Source organism: Maniola hyperantus, chromosome 3 (genome assembly GCF_902806685.2).
Source record: "Maniola hyperantus chromosome 3, iAphHyp1.2, whole genome shotgun sequence".
Lineage (NCBI taxonomy): Eukaryota > Metazoa > Arthropoda > Insecta > Lepidoptera > Nymphalidae > Maniola > Maniola hyperantus.
Genome location: NC_048538.1, coordinates 3,863,959 through 3,889,198, shown reverse-complemented (window position 1 = coordinate 3,889,198; position 25,240 = coordinate 3,863,959). Strand labels below are relative to the sequence as shown.

General features: G+C 39.8%; 1 protein-coding gene across 1 annotated transcript in view; it reads left to right on the top strand.

Annotated features, from left to right (window-relative positions):
- The window catches only part of nmo (serine/threonine-protein kinase nemo), a 173,321-nt gene that overhangs the window by 133,851 nt on the left and 14,230 nt on the right, over nucleotides 1–25,240 (top strand). Inside the window, 5 exon segments of the mRNA XM_034984556.2 lie at nucleotides 13,311–13,479; nucleotides 16,698–16,824; nucleotides 18,066–18,236; nucleotides 20,044–20,263; nucleotides 20,888–20,981. Coding sequence (XP_034840447.2) covers nucleotides 13,311–13,479; nucleotides 16,698–16,824; nucleotides 18,066–18,236; nucleotides 20,044–20,263; nucleotides 20,888–20,981 — 781 coding nt within the window.

The window sequence follows — 25,240 nt, the reverse complement described above, 5'->3', positions numbered from 1 at the left end:
AACAGAAAATTATTAAACCGTCTATCTCTCCATGGAATGCTCCCGTTTGGGTGGTTCCCAAAAAAATGGACGCATCCGAGAAAAAGAAATGGCGAATAGTTATCGACTACCGCCGCCTCAATGACGTCACTGTATCCGAAGTATATCCTATTCCCTTGATCACAGATATCCTAGATCAACTAGGTCATTCCAAATATTTTAGCACACTGGACTTAGTCTCCGGTTTCCATCAAATTCCGCTGAATCCTTCAGATGCACCTAAAACTGGCTTTACTGTAGTCAACACAAATGGTTCAACAGGCCACTACGAATTCACTAGGATGCCGTTTGGACTTAAGAACGCTCCCAGTACTTTTCAACGTCTTATGAACACAGTGTTATCAGGTCTTCAAGGTTTACATTGCTATGTCTATTTAGATGACTGTATCATCTATAGTGCAGATCTCAAATCACATTGTGAAAAACTGAAAATGGTATTCAACCGTTTCAGAGATTATAATCTCAAATTACAACCGGATAAATGTGAATTCCTTAGAAAGGAAGTCACCTATCTAGGTCACATTATAACGGATAAAGGTGTCTCTCCAAACCCAGAAAAAATTAAATCAGTCTGTGATTTCCCAATTCCTAAAAATCCTAAAGAAGTAAAATCATTCCTCGGTCTCGTTGGTTATTACCGCCGATTTATTGACAATTTCTCCAAGATCACAAAACCTCTAACATCTTTACTCAAGAAGGATGTCACTTTTCATTGGTCTATAGAACAGGACCAAGCTTTTAACCTCCTGAAGGAAAAGTTAACCTCAGCTCCTCTTCTCCAATACCCTGATTTTTCTCAACCATTTATCGTTACCACAGACGCCAGCAACTACGCCGTTGGCGCAGTGCTATCTCAAGGCCCTATCGGCAAGGACAAACCAATAGCCTATGCTTCTAGAACCTTAAACAAACAAGAAGGAAATTACTCGACCACAGAAAAGGAGTTAGTTTCTATTTTATTCGCCGTTAAAACTTTCCGACCATATCTCTACGGCACTAAATTCAAAATCGTAACAGATCATCGGCCCTTAGTATGGCTCTTCAACGTCAAAGATCCTGGTTCCAAACTCGTCCGTTGGCGCCTCAAACTTGAGGAATACGATTACGAGATTATTTACAAACCTGGAAAATTAAATTCAAATGCAGACGCTCTGTCTCGCATCCCAATTCATGCTATAAATACAGATAATCTTACTAAGCTTTCCTACGAGGCATATTTTAAGAAACAACTTACAAACTCTTTACCAGATTCTAACACAAAAATTGAAGAACACTCACAAGCTTTACATCTTTCCAAATGCAAAATTATTGCATGCCCCGTTTCTCTAGATTTCGACAACTCAATGCCACATTGTGAGGAATTATTATCTCAGATAACCGACACCGCTTCATTGTTAGAAGCCGAACGTGAACAATGTTCGGTAAGGTCAGTTACAAAAAATAATAAAACATATTATTTTCTTTTTACCAAGGTTCATCATTACGATGAGACAACTTTTCGCTCCATTTACGACACTTTGATGATGCTTCGTGATGAACTTATATCACATCACCCTAGCATTGATGAAATAGCTATCTCCGATTTCTCTGAACCTTTTACTAAATTATCCTATACCAAAATTTATAATATGATTTCCTACGTATTTCATAACACTGATATCAAAATACATATTTATAAAAATCAAATAATATTTCCAACTCCAGCTGAAGTTCCTACAATTCTCAAAGAGAATCACGACACTCCCATAGCAGGACATCCCGGTGTGAATAGGATGTATAGTCGAATTAAAGCCTCATACTACTGGAAAGGAATGAGAACTGACATAGAACGCTATGTGAAGTCTTGCAAACTATGCCAAGTTAACAAACCTTTACGAGCTTGCAATAAAGCTCCTATGGTTATTACATCCACGAGCACAAAGCCTTTTGAACGATTAGCTCTGGACATAGTTGGTGTCTTACCTGAAGCAGGTTTCCAAAAGTTCAAGTTCATACTGACTCTGCAAGATGATCTTACCAAATTCCTATGTGTCTATCCTATGATTTCTTCAACAAGTGAAGAAGTAGCCCGTAATCTGGTCCACTTTATGTCCTTATTCGCTATTCCTAAAATGATCCTTACTGATCAAGCCATGACTTTTACATCAGAACTGTTTAAACAAGTTACCGATATTTTCAAAATCAAACCCTTACTTTCTAGCCCTTACCATCCCCAAACTAACGGTGCGCTGGAACGCAGCCACGCTACTCTTAAAGAATACCTAAAATCCTTTGTAAACGAAAATCAAAATGATTGGCATTGCTACCTAGCAACAGCTGTTCTCGCGTATAATACAACTCCTCATACTACTACTCAATTTACTCCGTTTGAACTTCTGTTTGGACAGAAACCAACCCTTCCTAATTCTCTCTACGACACAGATAATAATGTTACATACCACGAGTATGTCCGTGCGCTTCAGTATAGAATGAAAGTAAGCCGCGAAAAAGCTTTAGAGTATATTAGATCAAGTAAAGAATCTTCAAAACAAATCTATGATTCAAGTTCTAATCCTAACATAGAATATAAAGTTGGTGACATGGTATATTTAAAATACCATCACAGACTTCGTAAAGCCTTATCTCCAATATGGAAAGGCCCTTACAAAATCGTTAAAATAAATGGAAAACATAATGTTACTTTATTAATAAATAGAAAACATGTTAAGTATCATACTAATTTAATTAAGCTCGCTGTAACTTAAGCTTATCATTATTTTCAGATTTTTCTCCTACGTCTCGTCTGAGCCAATGATTACACCCATAACGCATAGCCCTGGAATATATTTCGACCCCATTACTAAAATTTATTTCTACAATGAATATTGGAAAGTAATCACGCATCTCAACACCGTCTCATTGGAACCACAGCTTGACAAAGTTGACCGGTTGATTGTTAAAACCTCTCTAGTTTGTGCTAAGTTGCAACCAGAAGAGTACTCTAGCTGCAAAAATGTTTTTAGTCCAATTGAAGTACTTCTAGAATCCAATTATCTCAAGGCTCAATCTCTATCTCATATTATCTCAAGCGAAAATCCTGCTAGATTCAAAAGATCTTTAGAATTTGGTGGTGAAATCCTTAAGTTTTTCTTTGGCACTTTAGATGCTGAAGATGCCCGAAAATATGATGCTGCAATTAGCTCTTGTCAGAGATCTGAATCTGAGATATTTCATTTAATGAAAGATAATATTCATATAGTTAAGTCGTCTATTAATACTTTTAATTCTACTATTTCTAGGTTAAATCAAAATGAGATAAAGTTAAACTCTCAGATTAATAAATTAAACGATATATTGTCTTATGTTACTAGTGATAATGAAAAATTAATGTATTTAACTAGATTTAATAGCTTAGTTAATATAATCGAAAGCTCTTTACTAGCTATCTCAAATTTTCTCGATACTGTAATAAACGCAATTTTGTTTTCAAAAGTTAATGTTCTACATCCTTCTGTTCTAAGTCCTGTAAAACTGTATGATGAACTGTCTAAACATAGAAACTCAATCAATAAAGGTTTAGATTTTCCTGTAGCACTAAGTATAGAAAATATACATACCATTATAGATATATCTAAGTTAGTCTCCTATTTCTATAACAATAAGATAGTATTTGTAATACAGATCCCTCTTGTCTCTCCCGTTAAGTATAACGTCTATAAAACAATCCCGCTCCCGACTCCTCATTACGAAGGACAATCCAAAAGTTTTGCCTTAATCAAACCTACTAAACCCTATTTAGCTATAACTGACGATAGATTAAATTACGTATTATTAGATACTTTAAGAGATTGTACTATTTTAAATAGTGAAAATTCCATCTGTAAATTAGAGTCAATTTATTCTGTAAATTCGAATCCTTCATGCGAGACAAAACTTTTAACTGAAGTGACTCTATCTTTACCAAGGGAATGTGAACCGAAAATCCTATATGGTCTTATTGACATATGGCATAAATTAAAAAATAATCAATGGATATTTGTACAGTCAAAAACAAGCAAACTAACTATCAATTGTAATGATAACTTTAAGGATTATTCTATATCTGGCACTGGAATATTAAAACTGAACAAAGGTTGCATTGGTTACTTTAAAACGATTCAATTTATACCTTCTACCATTTCAAATTTAACTATTGATAATAATAACTTTAATATTAATTTTGATATAACTAATGATAACTGCTGCAACCAAGAGATTGTTAACAAAACGATTCCTCTTCTATCACCTATTAACCTAAGTAATATTAATTTAGATTCCTTAAAAAATTCGATAAACCAATTCAACGATCTTGAGTTGCAAATCAACAGGATCCAAGAGGAATCTCATTTTATAAAATATAGCTCGTATTATTCTGCTTTTACTTATATAATTATTTCGTTAATTTTTCTATTTTTATGTTATAAGATTATCAGATGTTTTAAACAACGTAATTGTAACAAATTCTGCATTCAATTTTTTTTCCAATGTAATCGCAAAAAGATTTCGCATAAAGAAAACAAAGCCCAAAGTTCTATTGAAATGTCACAGATAACAGATGATGAAGATAACGCATCTGTAGACCTTCGAAATCTTAGTGCATCAGTGCAAAGAAATCTTTCAAATAATTAAATTATGTAGAATATTTTACCATTTCTCTCCTTTTCCTTTTCTTTTTTTTTACTACGCTTTATTTTAAATTAAAGCTTCGTCTAAAGGGGGGAAATGTTATAAATTAATAATTTTAACATGACGTGTTAATTCGCTGCTTCAGCATTTCAATTTATATAAAGCGAACAATCCGCGAGGCGGCGAGGCAGTCCACATTTCCATATTGAATAGTTAACACTGAAACTACTGTATTCGCGTGAAGTAAAAGTTCCGTGTGTGTGAATTTCCAAATTAAATTCGTTGGACATTTCTTGTGGTTTTTTTTTCAAAAGACTGTCGAAGCGGACCTCCTAACAGAACGAAGTTTTACTCTAATTCTTTTTCAATCACTTTAATAGCTGTTTATTAAACATAAAAAAACTTCAACATTTTTCATTTTTACTGAAGAAACTACATTTTTATAGGTAGGTAAGTAAAAAATAAATAACTCAGAATTCCTACAAAATTCTAGTCGCAAAATATTTTCAGATAAAATATTAAACCGCTTCGCTCTACCAAAACAACCAAGCGTAGCCAAGAAATTCTCATGTCAACCATTTTACTCGGAATTTTCCGGACATAAACAAGTTGGCGGTTCGAAGACAGGAGGCAAGCATTAGACGCCCACGAAATCCTTGCGGGAACACGAAATACGTCAACCTCTTTGACTTTCAGACGTAGATTACACTGGGGACATTTTGTTTCTAAACTTTTTGCCTTCTGATATATTAAGCCACTACGACACGACTGATAGGTAGGTACTTCTTCTGTGTCGTTATATTCTTGACAGAGCGGTCGTGGTCGTCCCTGCAGTGCTGTAGCACGTTTGACAATGCGTCTCCATTCCTCTCTGATAGCTGCCTTGTGCACTCATGTAAGGCGACGTCCATCGCAGCCCTCACTTGGTCTGTCTAACTCATGGGCGATATACCACGCGTGTGCTCTGGAACCCTCTACTCTTCCTTGGACTACTTAGACGTTCAATGCAGACATCGTCGCGTCTAGATAAGTGACCAAAGAAAGTGAGAATGCGGGCACGTACAGCAGAGTACTGATACTGTACAGATTATTTGAAAATGGGTAGGGGATGTCCTAAGTGGCAATCGCTCGCACGAACGTGCGATGATCGCTTGTACGAACTCGCAATCAACTTACTCATATTGAGTGTCACATAGTTGATGTTAGCGCGATCAGTTCTGTTCGAGCATTTAGGTATGATTGCAATTTCGCATCGTATGTAGGTATGCAAATAACGTGTAGGCCCATAGACATTAAAGATCGAAATATTGGATAGTGAAAATTGGGCTATGTATCTGATTGAAGCGGATCCCACAAAAGTGGACAAATAAGGTCAAATAGGGACAGACAAATGACAAGATGTTTATGACAGTTTGTCTATGTTCGTATAGTGCTCCTGATGTATAATAGTGTGCACTCAACGTCAGTCAGTCAGTAATAAACTAGCTACGGAGCTATACGGTTGTGTTATTTCTTACGTACCAGCTACCTACCTACATGTCATCTGGCGACGAGCGCCTTACCGACCCGCGTTGTGTTTCAAAAATGAATCAAACTAATTACCTCGGAAGTTTATCGCCGTTCGACTATAAAATCAACGAATGGGAAGTTTTTCATAGTCGGTTATCGCAGTTTATAAAGTTAAACAGCATTCCTGTCGCTAATCAAAGTGCAGTGTTGTTAACGTATTTGTCGGATGAATCATACCGTCTGGTTAGGAATCTAGTGCATCCGAAGAAGCTGGAGGAATGTACCTATAGTGAGCTAGTAGAAGTACTCAACAAGCATTTCACGCCAAAAAGGTCAACTTTCGCAGATAGGGCGAAATTCTATGAGGCGAGCAGAGCAGACGGCGAAGGTATCGAAGAATGGGCGGCGCGGCTCAGAGGTTTAGCCGTGTACTGCGACTTCGGCACGGAGTTAGACACGCTTTTGCGTGACCGTTTTGTTCTCGGCTTCAGGGCAGGGCCGGAGCGTGATAAACTCTTCGAATGCGATTCGAAGTGCCTGACTTTCGGACAAGCACTAGAAGTGGCGCAGAAGGCAGCTTGCGCGCGGCAGGCGCGCGTCATCGTAAAGGAGGAGCCTGTATTTCGCGTCGGCGAGCGTCGCAAGGCCGGCGAGGGCCAGAGCCAGGCTAAGGCTGGTCACGGACTCGAAGAAGGGTCACAGCGTTGTACCGTGTGTGGTTTTAAGTCTCACAGTGCGGAAAAGTGCAAGTTCCGAAATTTAAAGTGTAATCGGTGCGGTTTACGAGGCCATCTACAGAGGCTCTGTAAGAATAAAGGTGCTAATTTGCATAATATTGGTGCGGAATCTGACTCCGATTGCAAGGAGTGTGACCTTTTTAACATGAGGTATGTAGACTATTGTCCTATTAAGATAACGGTGAACATTAATGAGATCGAGTTACTTATGGAGTTAGATTCGGGATCAGGCGTTTCGGTGATTTCAGAAAGTCTGTATTTAAAATCTTTTGAAAAATTTAAGCTGTACAGTTGTAATCTAAGTATGTGTGTTTACACTGGCCATAAAATTACGCCCCTGGGGTATTTTATCGGCAAAGTATCATATAAAGACAGGACCGAAAACGTACAATTTTATGTTATTAAAGATGGCGGGCCACCTTTGCTGGGCCGTGATTTTATGGCTAAGTTTGGAATTTATTTTGCGTTGTCTTATAACAATAAGGTAATTTGTAAGGATAAGCCTATTGATGATGTGCAGCGGCTATTAGAACAATATCCAGATATCTGGAAGGATGATTTAGGATGTTTTAATAAATTTGAAGTGGAATTGCAGTTAAAAGAGGACGCAAAGCCGAAATTTTTCAAACCGCGATCCGTGCCTTTTGCTCTCAAAGATAAAGTTAGTGCAGAACTCGACAGACTTGTTAAATTAGGAATTCTAATACCGGTTAACCACTCGGAGTACGCGACACCTATAGTCCCAGTTCTGAAGGAAAACGGGAAGTTAAAGATCGCCGGTGATTATTCATGCACACTAAATAAGGACCTAAAGATAGATAAGTACCCCTTACCGAGAATAGAAGAGGTTTTTTCTAGACTAGGGGGGGGAGAACATTATTCGAAGATCGATCTAAGTAACGCCTATAATCAATTTAAACTTTCCGAAACATCTCAAAAGTTAACTACGATCAATACACACAAAGGTTTATTTGCCTATACTCGATTAGTGTATGGTTTAGCTAATGCACCGGCAATATTTCAAAAAGCAATGGAAACACTATTGTCAGGGTTGGAGGGAGTCAGCGTCTGGCTCGATGACGTATGTATAACAGGTCCGACGAAAGAAATACATTTGTCTAGGCTACATCAAGTCTTTGCAAAACTGCAAGACGCAGGCCTGCGTCTACAGAAAGACAAATGTGTTTTTTTTCAAAACAGTGTGACCTACTTAGGCTACGTTATCGATAAAAGAGGTTTAAGAACGTGCCCGACAAAAGTTAAAGCGATAGTCGATGCACCTGCGCCTACCGACGTACTCGCAGTTAAACGTTTCCTAGGAGTCGTGAATTACTATAGGAATTTCATTCCGAGTGCGTCTGCCGTATTGAGCCCACTGCACGAACTGTTGCGTGCGGGCGCGGAGTGGCGGTGGGGCGAGGCGCAGCAAGCGGCATTCGAGCACGTAAAAAAGGAGCTAGCTAGCGACCGAGTGCTGGCACATTTCGATGCGAGCGCGCCGCTCGTCCTCACCGTGGACGCGGGCCCGTGCGGGCTGGGGGCGGTGCTGGCGCATCGTGACGCCGAGGGGCGCGAGCGTCCCATCGCGTTCGCGTCACGGTCCTTATCGCAGAGTGAAAAGAACTATAGCCAAATACAAAAGGAGGCAACGGCTATAGTTTTTGGGGTGAAATATTTTCACCAGTACTTGTACGGCCGTCAAGAACCGTTCATTTTGAAAACCGATCATCGGCCGTTACTTTCTATTTTCGGAAAAGAAAAGGGCATATCGGTCACGGCCGCCTTGCGCCTGCAAAGATATGCGGTAACCCTGTCCGCTTATAATTATATAGTGCAGTACATCGATGGCAAAAATAATCAGATAGCAGATTTCTTTTCTCGGTCACCCTTATCAGTTTCGGTAAATAGTGAGCGAGAGGACGATTGTTCTAAATACTTCCTCTTTTTCGAGTCGAATGTAGAACCGCTTTCGTTTAGTGACATTAGGCGCGCTACTGCGGCAGACAAGGTACTGAAAACCGTAATGAAATATATGGTTAAAGGTTGGCCTAGGAAAATAAAATGTAAATCAATCCTACCGTATTTCCTTTGTAAGACTGATTTACAAGTTATCGATGGGTGCTTATTACGGGGGCATAGAATAATCATTCCGGAGGTTTTCAGAGAAAGAATGTTGAAAGAGTTGCATTCATCGCATTTCGGAATAATTAAAACTAAACATATGGCTCGAGGGAAAATGTGGTGGCCGAAGATCGACACACAAATTGAACGGTGGGTGAACTCGTGTCATACGTGCAGTGCGCTGCGCGGCGCACCGGCGCGCGCGCCCCCCTCCCCGTGGCCGCGGCCGCCCGGCCCGTGGCATCGTATTCACATAGACTACATGGCTATAGGGCAGTCTATATATTTAATCGTCATAGACGCATTTTCTAAATGGCTAGAATGTGTTTATATGGACCGCGGCACATCTACCAGTGCGCTTATTTTTAAACTGAAAGAAATGTTTAGTAGACTAGGGTCACCTGCGGTCCTGGTTTCCGACAACGATATAAAAATCTGCTCCGCGGAATTTCACACTTTTTGTCGTATGAATGGTATCCAATATCTTACTTCGCCGATTTACCATCCAGCTAGCAACGGACAGGCGGAGAATTCAGTTAAAACGTGTAAGAAAATGGTTAAATGTATTTTATCGGAAGAAAAATGTCAGAGACGTGTCCACGAAAAATTGTTAAGTTTTCTTTTTAACTATAGAAATACTGTCCATTGCGCTACAGGCGCCACGCCAGCTAAGCTGATGCTAGGTCGGGATTTAAGATCTAGGTTGGATTTGATTCTACCGCCTAGTAAAATTTTTGATAAACAGGACAAGTGTACATTAATGCCGAGTCGGAATTTCTATGTAGGCGAAACAGTATGGGCAAAATGGTTTATTGCAAGGAAAAGTAAATGGTGTTTGGGCGTTGTAAAAAAAATTATAGGTAACCGAATGTTTGAAATTTACTTTGACGATTATAAAACTACTTGTAATAGACATTTAGACCAAATAAGGAAGTACAGGGGCTATGATGGTATTAGTATAAATGTGGATGATGGTTTAGAAATGCCGCATGACTCACTACCGGGCATCGTGCAACCATCACAATCGTCATCACAACCGCCGGTGTCTCCGTCGCAACACACGCAGCCCTCCGTCTCGGCACCGGCATCCCCTCCACCCCCGCCGATAACTGTGGTGGAAGAGGAGGAAGTGCAGGTAGCGACGGACGAGAATGTACCCAGTGTAGTGAACGTATCTGATAACGTTATGAGCCAAGGGGAAGGGGCTAGCACGGAGACGGCGGAGGTTGCGAAGGACGACGACACCCGACCGGCTGAACGTTGTGCGGATGCGCTAAATGTTGAAAATGATATACCAAGTAATCCGAGTAGTGCGGGCAACAGTCCAGTCGGTCGGTCAAAAAGGCCTAGGAAACCTGTAAATTATAAGCAGTATTTTTAAGCAGGTATATTCTAGGTAGGTTGTTTTCTGTTATTAGATTTATAAGTAGATTTGATAAATTGTTCCAGGTTCCCAAATTAATGTTGGAGGGATGATGTATAATAGTGTGCACTCAACGTCAGTCAGTCAGTAATAAACTAGCTACGGAGCTATACGGTTGTGTTATTTCTTACGTACCAGCTACCTACCTACATGTCAGCTCCACCAAGTGGATTACTCTGCAGAGATGAATGCGAGAGATATGTATGAGCGAACTGGAGAAACGCATATGTAGGGACTCCCGCACGCTATGGTCTTACGCCCATCTGAATCTGCTCTCTGCGACTCGTTTGCTGTCGTCTGTGTGGGGTGTCTGCCAACGCTGCGCTTTCTAGTGCAAGGTCGCCTTAATACCTTGGGACCCCAACGTCTATGGCTTTTTCGAACTACGTTCCCCGCCCATTGCCTTCATTGCCATTGTATGTTTATCTTAATTTTTCGGGCCGCGAAGTTTATCGTTTTGCTATAAAGCTATACCTAACCCGTTTTAGCACTTTCAGTAAATTGGGGTACTTTCTTTGTCTAGACATGTCGCTAGTGTGGTATATCTGACGACGAGAGTGAATGCGACGTCAAAACAAGTTAACGCCACCTCGCCGCGTCCCGACGAGTTTAATTTCCCAGCGGGTGCACAGTTTTCGTGTGCACACCAGAAATGTATTGGCGAAAAGCACCCGATTTCAAGCTCATTGTGACGGCAAAGTGTTTAAATTCGCAAAAGTAATTAGTCAAACGTTTTTGTGGGGATTGAAATGGAATGGAAATCTAAAGCGAGTGGTGGATTTCATGGTTGGGTGGTTTTATTTCATTTTATATTTGCATTCATGTACATAATTATGATACCATTATTAATGTTAATAACTAGCTGAACCGCCCCGGCTTCGCTCGGGTGGAGTTTAGAAAATTGAGCGAGAGGTTGAATAAATTTTTTCTCTCCGTGAGAACCTTCCTCGTACTTCAAGGAATATTATAAAAAAAGAATTAGCGAAATCGGTTCAGCGGTTCTCGAGATTTGCGATGACCAACACATTTGGTGATTCATTTTTATATTAAAGGCACCACGCCTTTACGTTGTTTTTTTCCTGTTTCGTCCACAATCTCACGGGGAAAGATAGCTTTAAATCTGTGCACCTATGGCTGGAAACTTCACATCCTATACTGTGAATCACAATGTTTACTTACCGTTAAGGTTTATAAGAAGTTATAGGCTACGTTCCTCATAAACAGTTTCTTACGATGCTTTGAACCGCCTGTAGGTACGCCGTACGTGTATTCAAACTGTTATATATGTATCTACCCATTCAAACGAACTATTCTCTTCGTGCGAGCTTGCACTTTTCGAAAACTTTGATGGTTTTCGTGCGGTTCGATATTATAACGTTGAAGTAAAATTACGCTTCAAGGCGTTTCTGTACGACCGATATTTTTTACATTACGGCAGTTTTTGATCGGAGTTGTAACTGTAAACATGTATCTGTCATAGCTCTAAGGCTGAGATCTATAGAGCGCACTTTGACTTTGTTCAGACTTAAGATTGAGTTAAAAGTATGTGAGAGATATAGTTCTGTCTCGTTTTAACTTTGTCTTATGTCTAAGCTCTAAGTCAGAGTACGCCCTATAGATCTCACCCTAAGCCACACATCTACAGCCACTAACCATCGAATTTCGTTTTCGAAAATTTTACAAAACTCATACTGAGGTCACTATTCACGCCATGCGTCAGTCGGCGATAAATGCCATGATATTGAGCTGACGATTAAACTAACGGCACACGGCGAGTTTGCAGATACATCGTCATATTATATGGCCCTCATGCGTTGCAGTTGAAACTACTTCCTTGCTAGAATGCATATTTGCTAGAAACTATTCGCACACAAGCAGTGTTTTGCAAAATGCGGGATCTATTTATAGGCATGGCATCTTTTCTAATTAAACAGGGAATGTTTAGGATTTTGTGTGTATTCAGTTATTGCAATTTCGACAAGTTTTAGATTTTGTTAGGATTATTAACTGAACGTGAAAAACTTGTACCTATCACGGGACGAAAATGAGACGGTAAAAAAATCTAGGAAAATTGATATACCTACTATTAACTTAAAAAAAAATTGTCCAGACTGATGATGGATGATGGACTGTAGAATAAAATCCGGGACGCCCGTAGTTTCCGCTCGTTACATTATTTCCGAATCCGATTTTCCCTCTTTGTATCGTATTCCTCATTAATGGGGGTCGTGACTCATCCTTGTCATAATGATGACCGCGGCTTTATCCGCGTGAATTTAAAGTCTTAAAATCCCGTGGAAACTCTGATTTTCCGATAAAAAGTAGCCTATTTTACTATTTACAAAACAATCACGTCGATCCGTTGCTCCGTTGCGACATGATTCACGGACAAACCAATATACCAACAAACGAACACACTTTCGCATAAGTACATAATATAGGTAGTGATTTTCCTGGGATAATAATGCGGTGAGTTCCCAGATCTTTCATCATATGACTCGACGAGAACAAGATTTCTACTCTTAAGTCTTTATAGTCTTGTCTCTAATCTGTGGTCTTGTCTGATTTTAGTAATAATAACCGGGAACGACGGCTTAACACTATGGCTTTAAATGTGCTCTGAGGCACGGAAGAAATAAAAAGGCCAAATTCGGACATCCAAAATCAGTCATTTGTTCAATAACCGAACGGGATCAACGTTGCTTAACCAGCGGGATCGTTTGAAATGCGCTGTCACAACTAGGCTAACCGCCTCTCGTGTGACCGATCCTAATCTTAGCCGCTCTTAAAACATCACAGCTCTATTGTATTTTTGACATAGAGTTCTTTGTCCGCAGGCTTGAAGTACCTTCACTCAGCGCGGATTCTACATCGAGACATCAAGCCCGGCAACCTTTTGGTGAACAGCAATTGCGTGCTGAAGATATGCGACTTCGGGCTCGCGAGGGTCGAGGAGCCGGACGCCACCAAGAACATGACGCAGGAGGTCGTCACGCAGTATTACAGGTTAGAATTAAACATATTTTCTGAGAAGCATTCCAACCCAACATTCAACTCAGAATAGAGATATTATGAACAAACTGATGACTAGCTGGGCGATTACGGTAAAATGACATAATATGGATGTTGAGGATAATTTGAGGATATTATTTCTTTTCACAAGTCATTTTACCATCATCATCATCATCATCATCGTCGTCGTCGTCGATAGACGTCCACCACTGGACATAGGTCTCCTCTAGGGACTTCTATACTAAGACCAGAATCTCATGCCAAATAGGCATAGGCAAATTTTCGGCATACCTTATCACGAAATTTATGTATTAAAAAAAATTTCACTGTGACACTGAGTACTCTATACATAAGATATTTACAGACTACAGTGTTGTTAACTTTGGAATTTCATTTCCGTATTTTTCATGAGATTCTGGTCTATCTATACATTCCACACGCCACGGCCTGGCGCCGCCACCTGAATCCAGCGGCTCCCAGCAAGCTGCAACTCATTTGATGTCGTCTGCCTACGTAGTAGGAGATCTGCCAACGCTGCGCTTTTCTACACGAGGTCGCCATTCTATCACCTTGAGATCCTAGTTATAGTATCAGTTGTTCAAACTATGTATATGTTGCCGTAATCAGTTCATAATTTTGACTTGATTCGAAGTAATATATAAGTCAATGCTTGATTGTAGGTTGGAACGTTTTTCAGAAAAAACGTTCAATCCAATTATAGTTATCATCATCCTGCGGAGCTAGAATCCTTTATGGGTTCTGGCCTCCTCCAAATTTCCTTCTCGTAAACCATTTCAAAACTACCGGCGCATCTTTGATTTGTCTTTTGATGTTTTCTGCTGAAATGTTCGAGATTTGGTTATTTGTGCCAATATTGCTTACGGAGTGCGCAGCTCCGGTGCAGCGGTGGCAATTCCAGATTTTTGTTTGAGTTTTTAAATAAAGTTGAGTAAATAGAGTAGGTACTAGGAGATGGGAACATCAAAAATTGTTTGTGTCAGAGATTTGTATGAATTAAAAAGTTTCCTTCATAGATTCACTCGTATAAGGTACTAACTGATGTCTGTGACTTTGTCTGCGTAGATTTTCAAAAATCCCGTGGGAACTCTGATTTTTCGGGAAAATAAGTAGGTATCACTCTCCAGGTCTTCAACTATATCCATGTAGAAAATCAGGTCAATCCGTTGCTCCGTTGCGGCGTGATTGAAGGACAAACTAACAAACACACTTTCACATTTATAATATGTGTAAGTGTGTGTATACCTAGTATATTTTATACAGATGTATTATATCTGTATTACCTCCTATTTGGTAGGCATTATTTAGATTGTAGTAAGTATACCGTAAGCGATCTGTGAGATTATTGGTACTGATTCTGAGCACAACCTGATTTTAGAGTATTCGCATCCTCTTCTTACTGTTGTAATATGAAAAGAACAGACGCAGTTTGATAGTTTTAAAATTTAATTTTTAGATGGTAAAACCCGTGATTTTAGCGCACAGTCGCGAGCCTACTGTATAAATTTGTAGCGTGCACTAAAATTTAGAGTCTTTAAATGTAAAGTTCATGTTCTGTCCCTCTTTAGCATTGTTAAAAAGAAAAGGATGCAGATATTCTAAATTTAATTTAGAGAAAGACAACGGAATCGGTGCTATTGTTTTGTATTCAAGCTGCGTTAGTTTAATTTGGAAGCGGAGTAGAGTGAAGTGGAGGCGCACGACCGAATGAATGAACGACCTCTGATCCTCTGACCGCGCACGAAAGTGGGCCATGGCTTGCTCATCTTCGTGCGGTTTGTGAATAATATAATATCGTGAATCGTGACTTCCATATCTACCTAATATAGAGATAACTGGCTCAGTGATTCGAATTACCAGGGCGGATACCTGATGATACCCGCGACTTCGTCCGCGTGGATTACATAAATTTCAAACTCGCATTTTACATGCTTGGTGGTTTAGTTTCAAAAATCCTTTCTGTCTAATTTTCTGTCATAATTACTATTAATTTTTAATTAAAAACTACTTTCTTTCATTCATTTTATTTAAAGACGGTAAATTCCTTTCACAGAAATATGTAATGCGGCGAATACGTGATAATTAAGTAAATAAAAAGTTAAAATTTTGTCACGAAATTCTATTTTATTATATAAAAAGCCTAAAACTATAGATGAGGTTTCAGACGACTAAGTTTAAAGACTGACTAAGAGCGGCTTTGAACTAGATTTTTTAATTCATTTCATTTAAAGACAATAAATTCCTTCCACAGAAATATGTTGTACCTACGGCGAATACGTGATAATTAAGTAAATAAAAAGTTAAAATACTGTCACGAAATTCACAGCGTTGCGCGCTGTCGTTGTGTTTTTACATTTCGCAATTTTGCATCGCTGATTGTGGTTTATGCTGGATTTAACTGAATCTTTGTATCTTTTTTTTACTATAATTTAAATTGGAAATATGTTGGCACATTTTAATGTACATGTTTGTTTGATAGGTTAGGAGAGCAATTGTGATATTAATGTTTACAAACAGTGTTTTTTGGTTTTATAGCAAAGAAATTAAAAATGAACAGGTCGTCATCTTCTATACCTATATATAAAAGGAAAAGCTGGCTGACCGACCGACCGACCGACAGACCGACCAATTAAGACAATTAAGACTAAAATCGCCCTTGACAACATTTAATTTAGAATAATATCTTAGGAGATATCACAAATTTATAATAATATGAAATATCGTAAATTAAAACTAACGCATAACAAAAGGCGGCGGTGGTCGCATTTATAATATTAGTATGGAAGTATAGGTTATTAATCACCCCTCACTGACACCACATTAGTATCTACATTGCACCCATGCGAAGCCAGGGCGAGTCGCTAGTGGTGTAATAAATTGAATTCGGTTTTAGTTAAGTGGCCTGAAGAGACGCGAAATGGGGAGTTGTTGAAAAAGTTCTAGGATCAATTGTGGGTCAGTGAGGCTAGACTATACTGCTGCGCGATTGCGGGAGAATGACAGCTTCAGTGTCACGATCGCAATCATCTCTGATTGGTTAACGCTCGCACACTATTGGCTACAATGCATTGTTGCTACAAGAATCGCACAAACACAGCCAGTCAGAACAATTGAGATTGTGATTATGATTGATGTAGGTTTTAGACAATCGCCCTACCGGTTACTTATCTACAAATTCGTGTTACAACTTGCAGAGCACCTGAGATCCTAATGGGTGCGAACCACTACACGGCTGCGGTGGACGTGTGGTCTGTGGGCTGCATCTTCGGCGAGCTGCTGGGTCGGCGCATTCTATTCCAAGCGCAGAGTCCCGTACAACAGGTAGCTATACCACAGAATAGAATTCTACCTTCTAGGTACAGAAGAATCAGCAGAGACGTTTAAATAAATAGCGACTCTTGTTACGCAATAAAGTGCAATGCAACTCCCACAGAGCTGCGGTCTAAAATTTAATTAATGCCTCTCTTTTTATCGCGTAAACTCTTGTCTCTCTCTCCCGTATGGGCTAAGCGCCGTGCGCGCCGCCATAGGTAATTTTCTCAGGTCACATGTAAGTAAGCCCCGCCCGGTAACTAATAAGTTTTTCTTTCGATTTTTTAGAAAATAATGTTATATGGCTAATATTCCCCTTTCCTCTCCAACTAAGCGTCAAGCTTGTGCTAGGAGTAGGTAAGACAATAGTGCAACGGGCGGGGTTTGAACCATAGTCCTTTCGGTTTTCAGTCCACTCCTTTACCTGTTGAGCTATTGAGACTCTAAGTTTAGTTATTAAATATGTGAAATGTACAATCATGTCGCACAAGGCAGACACCGATGCGGTCCCTGGCGATCTGAATCGCGCGATCGGGACTGTGACGGACTCCATTTCGACACAGGCTAAGCCCAGGAGGGGCCAACGATGAGGTTTTATGTAGATTTCTTGGAGTTACTTGGGGTTCCGGGATGGACTATTTGCACTTATTTTAAGGCGTATTCAAATTAGGCTCAATATAACGATCGACTGTAGCCATGTGACCGTTGTTGTTGTACGACTCTATACGGCTAAAATATAATTATTATTATTGAAAAGGGCCTATGTGTAAATGACTCACGACACATCTGCGTAAATTGCGTCACCGAAAGTTCGGCTGAAAACGCTAGCAATATTTTTTAAGTTACTGACAATCTACCGTATTCACGTCGCGTTCGGCGTAACGTACCCTCTGTCGAGTGATTGTACCAAATAATCGGCGTGCGTAGCATCGATGACGCCATGTTCGTATAGCAAGCTAAAAAAGACGTTGCGTAAGGTTCCGTTGCCGCGTTTTTCACAAAAAGGACCGAAAATTCAACCGCCGAACGTTCGGCGACATGCGCAGCTGTCACGACACTTACAAAACTATGAACCATCATGTCTTTTGAAGCCAGCTTTGTAAAATCAAAATGTATTAATTTCACGTTGGACAACTATTATATAGTGTCTCTTATGCTACGTCTGTGACTCTACTACCAGTTCGGAATGCACATTCTGGTAAAGAATTTTTACCTGGAAATAATGAAAAGAATCCTTGTAACAATTTCAGCTGGAGTTAATAACGGAGCTCCTTGGCACGCCATCGCTGGAAGACATGCGGTACGCGTGTGCGGGCGCGCGCGCTCACATGCTACGACGCGCGCCGCGCCCGCCCGCGCTCGCCGCGCTCTATACGCTCTCCGTGCAGGCCACGCACGAAGCCGTGCACTTGTTAGCCCAGGTGCGTAAACATTCCGGATGCTTTTGCTGCTGGGGCAAAGTCGGCAGGGTGGTACGTGTAACCGTCACCGTGGTTGCAGCAGCTTTAACAGAGCTTGGCACGCCATCGCTGGAAGACATCCAGTCGTGTGCGGGCGCGCGCGCTTACATGCTACCACGCGCGCCGCGGCCGCATGCGCTCTATACGCTCTTCGTGCAAGCCACGGACGAAGCCGTGCACTTGCTAGCCCAGGTGCGTAAACATTCCAGAAGCTTCTGTTGCTGAAACAGTCTTGGTTGGCATGGTGGTACCTACTTAACGCTGAGGTGACTCTGATATTAGGTATTTACTTTGCCACAAGCTTACTCGATAAGTCTATCCAGAAAACCGTAGACTTTAGAGAGTGTTTTTCTGTGTATAAGATGTGTGAATGGATCGATGGAATAGAAACGGCTCTGTTACTCAGCCATTCAAGCTCATTCCCAAGGAGCCTGTCCAGGACGCATTAGTCTTCAGAGAGGGATGTACCTGTCTACATGCTGTCTACGCATAACTTACTCGTAATAGCCCAGTTGCGGCACTATCGCAACTATTCTAGAAACTTCTGTTCCTGAGAGTTAGTTTAGATTGGGCTCTACAATTTTGCTGAGTAACATTCAACTCTCTGCACAGGAAAGTAGGCGAAACCTGATTAAATGAGGAGGTATTTAAATCATGTATAATAATAACCTAGGTAATATTTATCGCAAAGGTAGGTCAGGTTTGTTTAATAGAAAAGTCTCTCAGTTCCACAGTTTTTCCGAGAAGCTTTGCGTTATTTATTTGCGTTCATTTTTATCAGGACACGTGACCACGCAACGCGGTACACCTTTCAGGCACGTTTTATATTGGTAACTCGTGGACGATGCGGATGTCTTCTGGCTTCAAACACCAGTCAAGTGCGAGTCGCACACGAAGGGTTTAATTTGCACGGTCACCATTTTGAAATTTTATTATTTCTTACTAGGTGCCCCGGCGAACTTCGTACCGCCAAATTTTTTTAAATTTTTCCCTTCGTAAGAACCATCCTCGTACTTCATGGAATATTATGAAAAAAGAATTATTGAAATCGGTTCAGCTGTTCTCGAGATTTGCGATCAGCAACACATTTAGCGATTAATTTTTATATATAGAGATATAGTGGCAATAGAAATACATACTCTTTGAAAAATTCAACTCTCTGCCTATTACGGTTCATGAGATAGCTCGCCGACAGACAGACCAATAATAGGATCTCGTTGTCACCGTTCGGGTACGAAACCCTAAAAATGATTTTACCTACCCATCTAATAATATACATCCACTGGAGTGAGATCGCAAGAGCCTTATGGAAAATAAAAGTTACCCATAACGATATACCCATTTTTAATGACCTCCCAGGCGCTGTGGTTTTATTAGTGGGAAGTCCCGGGTTCAATTTTTCATAATTTCATAATTTTGGAAATTTGGAATTTCATAATTTCTAAATTTTCTCATTTCCTCTGGTCTGGTCTGGTTGGAGGCTTCGGCCGTAGCTAGTTACCACCCTGCCGGTAAAGCCGTGCCGTCAAGTGATTTAGCATTCTGGTACGATGTGTAGAAACCAAAGGGGTATGGATTTAATAAAAACTTCCATACCCATTCCAGGTTAGTCCGCTGCCATCTTAGACTGCATCATCACTTACCATCAGGTGAGATTGTAGTCAAGGGCTAACTTGTATCTGAATAAAAAAAAACAACTAGCTGTTAGGGATGTTGGGAACTAATTTTTTCAAATGGCGACTTTCTCATAAAAAAAATTCAATTCCAGATGCTAGTCTTCGACCCAGCAAAACGTATCTCAGTAGTGGACGCGCTCGCACACCCGTATCTGGAAGAGGGACGGTTGCGCTACCACTCGTGCATGTGCAAATGTTGCTACAGCGCGCCGCCCGCCGCCAGGCACTACTCGCCTGACTTGGAGCCCGTTGCACCGCACGCTTTTCACGACGGCTGGGAGAGGAAACTTACTTCCGTGCATCAGGTTAAAGGTATGGGACATACTTGTGTAGGAAATTTCCGAAAAATTCTCGTCAAGAAATTTCCGTCCGGCGTTCATGTTATCCTAAAATCTTATAGGGAAGACCTCAGACCAACTTTTGGGCATACATCCTCGTTGAGTAGCCTAAGTAGCCTGCTCCCAGTCGTGTAAAAAGTTCCCGTCCAAACCTTCGTTCTTATTCTTGCCATTCTTATCGCTTGCCGCTAGTTGTCGTTACTAACGTCTTCGTCAAACTTGTGCGTTCTTATTATAAAGGTTACAAACAAATCATATTATTAGGTATTATAAAGATTTCTGTAATTTATTGTCAGATTTTTTTTCCAAGTCGTCGTTACGAACGTCTTCGACAAACTTGTGCGTTCTTATTGTAAAGGTTACAAACAAATCATATTATTATTACAAAGATTTTTGTAATTTATTGTCAGAAGATTTTTAGTGGAAACCGAAATTTAGTCAACTACGTTTTGTTTCTAAATTTGTTGTGCTGTATTTTGTTACATTTTAAGAGCTGTAATGAAGTTTCGGCAATTAATTAAATAAACGTCGACTATGAATTGCACGAACCAGCTTTAGGCTTTAGTACTCAAGCGCGTTTGACGCTGTGTGCCCACAGAAGAGATCCACAAGTTCATAGCGGAGCAGCTGCAGACATCGCGCGTGCCGCTGTGTATCAACCCGCAGTCGGCCGCCTTCAAGAGCTTCGCAAGGTAAGGCGCCGCAACACCCACGCCCAACGCCACCCAGCAACCAACCGACACTAGGTGATTTCTTTGCGATATAACCTAACCTTGCGGTGCCTACACTCGTCACCGGACTTTATCCTTTAACCTTACTGTTGTACACTGTCGTTTTGTCCGATATGCTAAAATGTGCTTATTAAGTCTGGATGTCCACTGAAACGGAGCGAAGACTTTAATCAAAATTGATAGACTAGCCCGAGTCTTCGTCCGCATGGATTTCGGTTTTTAAAAATCCCGTGGGAACTCTTTGAATTTCCGGGATAGAAGTAGCCTCCACGTCTTTAACTATTCTCATGCAGAAATCACGTCGATTCGTTGCTCCGTTGTGACGTAATTGAAGGACAACAGTTTTGCATTTATAATAAATGGCTAGTGGTTGAATACTCAGATTAATAACATTTTTTTACATTGATTATTTATTTGTCAACTTAATAGCGTCTGAGAACTTTTTCTCCATACTTAATATTCTGTTAGCTTGTCACGGCCCAACAGTTTAATCGATTTTGATGAAATTTGGTACAGAGTTAGCGTACGTCCCGGCACTCCACACACACATACTTTTTATTCCGGAAAATCAAAGAGTTCACACGGGATTCTTAAAAGCCCATCTATTTAACCGATTTATATGAAATTTGGTATAAACGTAGCTTGCATCCCGGATATTGACATAGGCAACTTTTTATCCCGGAAAATCAAAGAGTTCCAACGGGATTTTTAAAAACCTAAATCCACGCGGATGAATTCGCGGGCATCCTCTAGTAAAAAAATAATCATGGAATCGCAGAAATGTTTTATAACGTCGTCGCGCATATCGAACAAGAGACTACAATATATTGTACTATATAAAATGTTGATACAATGTTGACAGCCGGCCAAAGTCAGTAGGCACCGCACGCTGAGCTACATATATAGCGACCACCCCGCACCCATATTCGGCCACGCTATTTTCTTTGACGTGTGGACAATGTAATATGTTTGATACAATAATTAAAAAATCACAGTAACATATTTTATATTTTTGTGGGTAGTTTTGCACTGTAGCTATATTTTGAAGGGAGGCTTCCACTTATGGAATTAGAAATGGATTGATTAATTTATTTATCTATTGTGGTATCCGTAGATTTTATAATAGAATCGTACTCGCAACTGTTGTCTGCACGTCTGACAGACGATAATAAAACGGACTAAAGCAAATGATCATCACAACTAAGTGTGGCACGGTGCGGTAGCACACATGCACGTCAGTGTCACAGCCATGTTCTCTAAACAAGTAACTAAGTCTACGTCACGCTAGGGCACAGAGCTTTGATTGTATGCCTGGATTCTGGATACATACATTTAATATGCCACCTCAGTCCTGACCAGAATCCTTGCGACGTGTGTTGAGTCAATTCAAATCACTTCTATTTCTTTCTTAGCTTATGGTAAAACAAGTCAACAAGTCAAATGTTCTCGCAGAAGCACTTAAGCAACTCTATGGGCGGTGCATTAAACGTTGTTACTGCGAACTGATACCGAAACCATGATACAAGTGTAAAACCAAACTTTAGAACGTCTATAACGCGTTGTAGAAAACTTATTGCGAAGTTTTGCGCGCTGTAAAAATTTCTCGAATTTTTTGGGCTGTAAAAACTTCTCGTAAAGTTTTCTGCTACTGGTTTACCTTTTAGGTCTTCTAAAGAAAAATAGATTTTAGAAACGTTTGACGCAACGCATTTATAGATCCTAGAAAAACTATTTGATTTGACCCAACTCGCCTCGGTTCGAGTAACACGTTAAGTGTGTTTCCGTCCTAAATGTACAAGTAAACGAATGCGCCACTGAATTTGTTATAAAATTAATTTTGTAATGGCGAGCCCGTACTGCGAAATATCACCGCGTGATTTTTTCCCGCAGAATTCTGTGACATTGCGAAAATTGTGTGAAGTCGCACGAACTCAATTTCCGAATTTTACGGACTACTGCGGAAAAATCGCGCGCTGAAATTTTGCAGTGCGGACTTACCCTAAGACAAATGACCGTTTGATTGTACATTTGTAAAGTCAAATATTGCGCATTTTACTTGAAAACTTACGTTCAAGGCTCTGTTTTTGTTTGATATTGAATCGTTTCACATGAAAAACATATTGTGACGTCAAATTTGACATGTTTCGTGAAAGGTTAATTTTGACGTCACATTAAAATGATGCCTAACTACGATTTCAATGTCAACACCCAATGTATAGGAAGTAGGAAGTTAGTTTAAAGAAATAGTTGAACGGTGGTCGCAAAAGTGAGCCTATGTCGAAATCCCGTCCCTTGTCCACTCCCGAAAAGCCTACCGTAGTTATGTTTTGCAGTGTACATAAATAAATTATTAATAGCCTCAGAGGTGGCGGGCATATTTGAGGAAGTACTTGACGAAAGCTGAAAGTTTGCATTATATTTAGTATATCTATGATACCTGAGTATAAGCATCCTACACCTGTCAGTCGGTCTGCTGTGGATTTTTGAAGGTAGGTAGGTAGATTTAAAGTTCAAAAAAGTAAAGTAATGGATAAAAATTTTAAACTTATTCTCACCTTTTTATTATGTATTTTAATAATTTTGTGATTCAATGACAGGCAAATGAGGCAATCTAAAACACCGACAAATTTAAAATAACCACAGTTCACATGGCTGACTTTCGCTGAAATCTAGAGAGGGTAGTTTGACTTGACTTAGACTTTAGATTTAAAATGAATTAAAATGACAATAGAATTAAAATGACAGCCACTCAAACAGATTTATGTCTGTAATATAAATCTGTCTAAATTCTAAGTAAAATCAAAGTGCGCTCTATAATTCTTAGCTTGATAGGGACCTATAGTCAAAGGATCTTGTGAAACTCTGCAAGTTAACCTAAACTATGTGTAAATCTGTCATTTAATATGGACGGAAAAGGGATGGAAAAGGTTCTGTCCTTTTTTTGCCCATACTAAATGACAGATTTACGCACGGGTTATCTTAACTTGAAAAGTTACACAAGAACCTCAAGTAGAATAGAGGTCCTATTTTACAAACTTTCTGCTTTTTACCAATAAATATCTCCTCAAAAATTCCCACCAGTTCTGAGACTGTTATTTTCTAACGTGCATTCGGGCTGGATTTTGCAAGCCCGATTTGTGCATGGGTTTAATTTTTTTTCTTTACACCTACTTATCTCTCTCTCCGCTTCCGAGCGACAGTTCTCCGCACCACCGCAGTTCATCAACCCTCTTGAAATGGTGGTTTACATATTTCTAGTAGATCGTGTGTAGTAAGGGGCTGTTCATTTATTATTTAACTTTAAGACTTTAATTTACTGGTTTCAAGGTTCCATTTCTATCAAGGATGCGTAGTGAGGGGGTGTGGGTAAATCAATTTGACTCTAAGAGACTCTCTAAGATAAGCTATGATATGAAAATATAACTATGGTGGGTTTCACTCACATCCCTCGCTACGGATTTCCGCACATCCCTAGTGAAGAAGAAGTCTTATATCTGCCATATCTCTCTATTTCTTTTTAAGGGAAGTATTTTTTTATTTTTTTATAATAGGTACATATTCTTGTCAAGCTTCATCAGCTCTACCGAAAGTTTTAAAAGTTTTATTAATATTATACTTAACGGTTATCCCCTTTTCTATCAATTTTTTTTTCGGAGCTGATCTATACGTTTATAGAAAACCTTAGCTTATTCTTACTTTATATTATTGGGATACCCTTCAAATGAATCACTTTTAACTTTGCGCAACCAATCGCGTTGGCACATTTCAATGGTTGCTTTAACTTATAAGAATTTTCCAAAATCAAGACACACGCCAGTGTGTCCAGCCAAGTTCTATCTAGTTTTTCTAAGACAATTAGATATATTTTTGTTAACACGATTAGTTCTATCAGAGTTTAAAAAAACTTCCTGATAATGGGCTTAGTGTAGAAATTCATTGGCCCCCTTTCTCTTCCTTCTATAGTAAGCTAGCTGACCGGCCCCAGCTTCACTCGGGTGGAATTTCTAAAAATCTTTTCTTAGTGAATGTCTACTTTGTAGAAAGAGCTTACATGTGAAATTTCTAGAGCCAGAAAATAATAATATGGCATTTAGTGTCTCAATTTTTATATTAAATAGATAATAAAGAAGCTCACTAACTGACTTGTCAACGCACAGTTTACACCACTTGGCCTAGAAACTTGAGAATTTGCGATAAGTTCTCTCTTTAACGTAGATCTT